Here is a 4,678-nt window from a genome sequence, read left to right as displayed (position 1 = left end):
TTTGTTTACAGGGTCCACAAACCACCCCTTAAGTGCATTTAAAAGTATAGCCCCCTCCCGTTTCAGAAATTATGAATTTTTTAAATAAAAATTCAGCATCACATAACTATTCGCCTATTCTGGGGGCTGTAATTTTTGTGCCACTTCAACAATTGTTGTTTCCTCATTCGATTTTGTTTACAGGGTCCACAAACCACCCCTTAAGTGCATCTAAAAGTATAGCCCCCTCCCGTTTCAGAAATAATGAATTTTTTAAATAAAAGTTCACTTTCAGATTACGATTCGCCTATTATGGGGGTTGTAAATTTGTATTTCATCATTCGGTTTTGTTTACAGGGTCCACAAAGTAGCAGGACAACTAAGGCACTATGGTCAAAGAATCTGAAGAACCTGACATCCTGAGAACTTGACCCTTAGTAACCAGAAGAGTTACTACTGAGGATCAAGTTTTCAGGGTTTTAAGCCCTATAGGCGCGTGTTGTTTTGTTAATACTTAGGGCTCTCCGTTTTATCAGAAGGGGTAATTTTGTTAGGGCTCTTTAGGTTCTTAAGACTTAGTGCCCTCGGTTCTCTGAAAGTTCGTTGACTTTAATTTTTTCGGTTCTAAGAAGTCGTAAAAACCATGGCATTCCTAAGGGCCTCGAAATCTTCATGATTCCTAAGTCCCTGAGCACCCGACTGGTAAAACTGATGAAGTTTGTGTCAGAGGTGCACAGGGCGTTTTACCAGAGCAAAAATCTTTTGTGGAAAGGGTTGATTGTATTGAGAAATGACCAACGACTCTTTTAGAACCGCTAGACGTAACAGGAGCAATGAAGAGAAGAAGTATAGATCTAGCCTGTTATGTACCTATCAGGAGGAGTGATACCAGCGGGACTTACTCTAACAATGCCTCCGCGAAAAAAAATACTTCGTATTAGGAGCACAGAAGTAAGATAGCGTGTGAAATGACTGATATGTGCTGCTGGTGTAATTAAAGAACTCTTTCAACTGTGCTCCTGATAGTCATGACTCATGATATCAGTCTTCGACTCTGTGTGAAGCGTGATCTCGTCTCTGCCTGGTTAACTTATCAGTAGCGCAGAAAAAAGAGGAAGTGGGCAAACCTGGCGATGTCCTCCTTCTCTTCCTCGTCGCCTAGCTCTTCGTCGTCCTCCCCCGGTTTCTCTTCCTCGCCTAAAAGAATCCATTCGTAAATCGGCGGCGGACGACACTCGCCTCGCTTACCGTAAAACGGATTCCCCAAGACGATTAGCGTTTCCAGCTTGGGCAGCCGGGCCAGCTTTCGAAACTGCCTGAACTTCGTGATCTTGTTCTTTCGCAGGTTGAGATACCTCAAGCTGGGCAGATCGGCGCGTCCGAGTCCGTCCAGCTTCCGAACGTAATTCTCGCGCAGGTGGAGGACGGCCAGCCGCCGAAAGTCGGCGGACGACAGTGTCAGTTCCTTGATGCGATTCTCCGCCTGAAAGTCAAAGTCGGAAGGTGTCGCGATTCGAGCCTTATACCAGATACAGAGCCTCGAGGCTGGCCGGGTAACTGCCGGACAGGTCGGTTAAAAAGTTCCCCCTCAGCTCCAATTGTTTAAGTTGTTCTAAGCGATCGGATTCGAACTGTGACAAGTAAATTTGATTGTCTAGAAAGGAGGAAACGTGTATAAAGCACTCGAAAATCATTTATCATACAAAAAACCTGTGAGAAATGTAAAAAACGTTTAAAATTTGTGTTAATCAATCATTTTCGTTGACAGAGCAACGAAAACTTTTTTTTTTCACATAAAACTCTCCACGTCATTATAAACTTAGCTCGCGTTGGGGGAATTTCCTCGGTTTCCGTCCGTCGCTTTGGTGCGCGCAGCTTAATTAATAAAGAAAATCTCCCTAAAAATTCCCGACATCCTTTCCCATGTCAACCCTTCCCCGCGACGCGCTGTTTGTGTTGCTTTTTAAAACATTCCGGCAAAAAAAATATCCTACGCGAAAGTCGAAACCCTGAGAAACTACCCTTTCCGCATTAACAGAAGAAAAAAGCCAGCCCTTTTTCTATTATACAAAAAAAAAGTATACGTACGCGCTTAAAAAACGCTGAGTAACCCTATACCGAATTTAAACCCTTTTACGGATAAACACAGCTGCAAAATCTGAAATTGCAAATAAGGGTTAAAAAATGGTAGGTAGCCCGACTACCCTCATTGTGCGATAATGCGATGTGGAAAAAAAAAGGTTTCTTAGGGTGCGGAATCTATTGTGTGCGGACTATCTCGTAGTGCTTCGGACACACGTGGTTTTTTAAGATTATTAGGAGATTTCGCGTGTTGCATCGGGGGGGTTGATTTAGTCGATTCCGCTTCGAAACTTCGAATGAAACATTGGTTGATTGGCATGCGGATAGAAAGTCGGTTAAAAAAACCAGCATCCAAATGAAGGAACCGGTCAAATAGTATTCAACGCAGAAGGATAAGAAAAGAGAACTACTCCGACCAAGAACTGGTAAGGACACAGAAATTCAAGACCTCTCTGATCTGATCGCAAACTTCGAAACGTCAGACTCTAACAAGATACGAATTTCAGTAGGGGAATTTTTTGCCACTCCGCTCGTATTCGAAAACGAGACTTTTGATCCGGCTCATATTCGACAGTGCTGATCCTTGAACTCCTAAAAATCGATTGGCAAAGGTTCGATATCTCCTTTCGTTCTCGAGTTAGACGGAGAGCCAGAAAAAAACCATCACATAAGGAAAATTTTTTCGCTACTAAAAGTTTAACAAGCTGGGGGTGAATCCAGACCGGGGGGTCTGGGGGGTATTCCATACCCCAGGTACACATTCCAGCGATATAGAACATTGAGTCAATTCGCGAAGGAGATTCACGGAATATTTCTTTCCTGGAGTGTACACTGGGGGGTATTCCATACCCCCCAGACCCCCCGGTGTTAGACTCTGTACCAAATTGTTAAACCCTAAGCACTCTTGTGATAATTTTTGAAGGAGAGCCATCGAATATTTACTATTTTTTAACGTTTTGGTGGAGAACACAGCAACAGGGAATTTTGGGAGGAACGGAGTACCATTTAGACAAAGACTGTTCGTTAGCCTTCCCTGAAAAATGAACACAAAAGTACTAAAAATTTAACAAGCTGTGGGTGAATCCAGACCGGGGGGTCTGGGGGGTATTTCGCGAAGGAGAACAGAAACGATAGAAAGATTAAAAATAGGAGCGCGATAAAAGCTATAGAAACGAGACGAACAAATAGAGAAGCAAAGAAGACTGGCACAGAGGTGTGAATGGAAAGATGAAAAAGGACCGAAAACAATAATGAGAGAAGGGAAGAAGAGCAAGATGATGAACAATAAGAGCGGGAAGAAGCAATCAAAATAACACGAATTAGAAGGACGAAAGGATAACGAGTACAAAGCAGAAGGATAAATGAACCAACGCAAGGTTAAGAAGAGGGGGAAGAAGAAATAATGAGGAAGTGAATAAGTGAAACGAGAACAAAGGCGGAGCGAAGCGTGAAGATGAAGGGTGAGGAATAGAGAGAGAGTAACAATGAAAAGGAGAAAAACAATAAAAGTAACAGGAACTAGCAGATGACTATTAACGAGAGGGAACTTAAGGAACAGCTGGATTAAAGGAGCGAAGAAAGGATCACCTAGAGAAGAACAAGAAGAATACGGATAGGGGCGAGAAGAAGCGAGAAAATCAAAAAGAACCAGAGAAATAACGGTGTGTCCTACACATATTGCTGTTCTGGAATGTATGTGTGCCTGGGGGGTATTCCATACCCCCCAGGCCCCCCGGTGTTACTCTCCTCCAAGCGAACCTTCAGTACTCTTGTGAACGTTTTGGGGGAGAATAGACGCAACAGGTAATTCTGGAGATTCAGGCAAAGACAGTTCGATAGCCCTCCCTGAAAATAATTCTCACCAGAGTACTGAAGGTTAACAGTTTGGGAGGGGAGTCTGAAGACCGGGGGGTCTGGGGGGTATGGAATACCCTCCACCAACACACAAGAATACAGGAAATTGGATTTTTCGGAACTCCAACGGCAATTCGCGAAAGAGGTTTATAAAATATTTCTGTCCTGAAAGTATGTGTGCCTGGGGGTATTCCAGACCCCCCGGTGTGCCTCTCCTCCAAAATTGACATATCTTCAGTACCCTTGACAACGTTTTGGGGGAGAATACATTCCAGGAAAGGAGATTTTTCGAAACTCCAACAACAATTCGCGAAGGAGGTTTATAAACTATTTCTGTCCTGGAAGTATGTGTGCCTGGGGGTATTCCAGGCCCCCTGGTGTGCCTCTCCTCCAAAATTGTCATATCTTCCAGTACCCTTGACAACGTTTTGGGGGAGAATACATTTCAGGAAAAGAGATTTTTCGAAACTCCAACAACAATTCGCGAAGGAGGTTTAAAAAATATGTCTGTCCTGGAAGTATGTGTGCCTGGGGGTATTCCAGACCTCCTGGTGTGCCTCTCCTCCAAAATTGTCATATCTTCAGTACCCTTAACAACGTTTTGGGGGAGAATACATTCCAGGAAAGGAGAATTTTCGAAACTCCAACAACAATTCGGAAAGTAGGTTTATAAACTATTTCTGTCCTGGAAGTATGTGTGCCTCGGGGTATTCCAGACCCCCTGGTGTGCCCCTCCTCCAAAATTGTCATATCTTCAGTACCC

At 43.7% G+C, this 4,678-nt stretch overlaps 1 protein-coding gene across 1 annotated transcript; it reads right to left on the bottom strand.

The window, feature by feature from the left end:
• Window positions 1-1,020: 1,020 nt before the first annotated feature.
• LOC116161504 (leucine-rich repeat-containing protein 23-like) lies at window positions 1,021-1,673 on the bottom strand. Its single transcript, XM_031474863.1, has 4 exons — window positions 1,506-1,673; window positions 1,228-1,462; window positions 1,107-1,176; window positions 1,021-1,060 (listed from the first exon to the last, which is right to left on the bottom strand). The coding sequence occupies exons 1-4, from the start codon at window positions 1,671-1,673 to the stop codon at window positions 1,021-1,023; spliced, it is 513 nt and encodes a 170-aa protein (XP_031330723.1).
• Window positions 1,674-4,678: the final 3,005 nt, after the last annotated feature.

This window comes from Photinus pyralis, unplaced genomic scaffold, assembly GCF_008802855.1.
Source record: "Photinus pyralis isolate 1611_PpyrPB1 unplaced genomic scaffold, Ppyr1.3 Ppyr1.4_LG10, whole genome shotgun sequence".
NCBI lineage: Eukaryota > Metazoa > Arthropoda > Insecta > Coleoptera > Lampyridae > Photinus > Photinus pyralis.
This window is presented reverse-complemented; position numbering and strand designations above follow the sequence as displayed.

Coding starts and splice junctions, on each gene's coding strand:
- LOC116161504 (XM_031474863.1), bottom strand. CDS start 1,673: ATGATTTTCGAGTGCTTTATACACGTTTCCTCCTTTCTAGACAATCAA. Junction 1,463..1,505: donor GCCTCGAGGCTCTGTATCTG/GTATAAGGCTCG, acceptor TTTGACTTTCAG/GCGGAGAATCGCATCAAGGA. Junction 1,061..1,106: donor GAGAAGGAGGACATCGCCAG/GTTTGCCCACTT, acceptor TAAGTTAACCAG/GCAGAGACGAGATCACGCTT.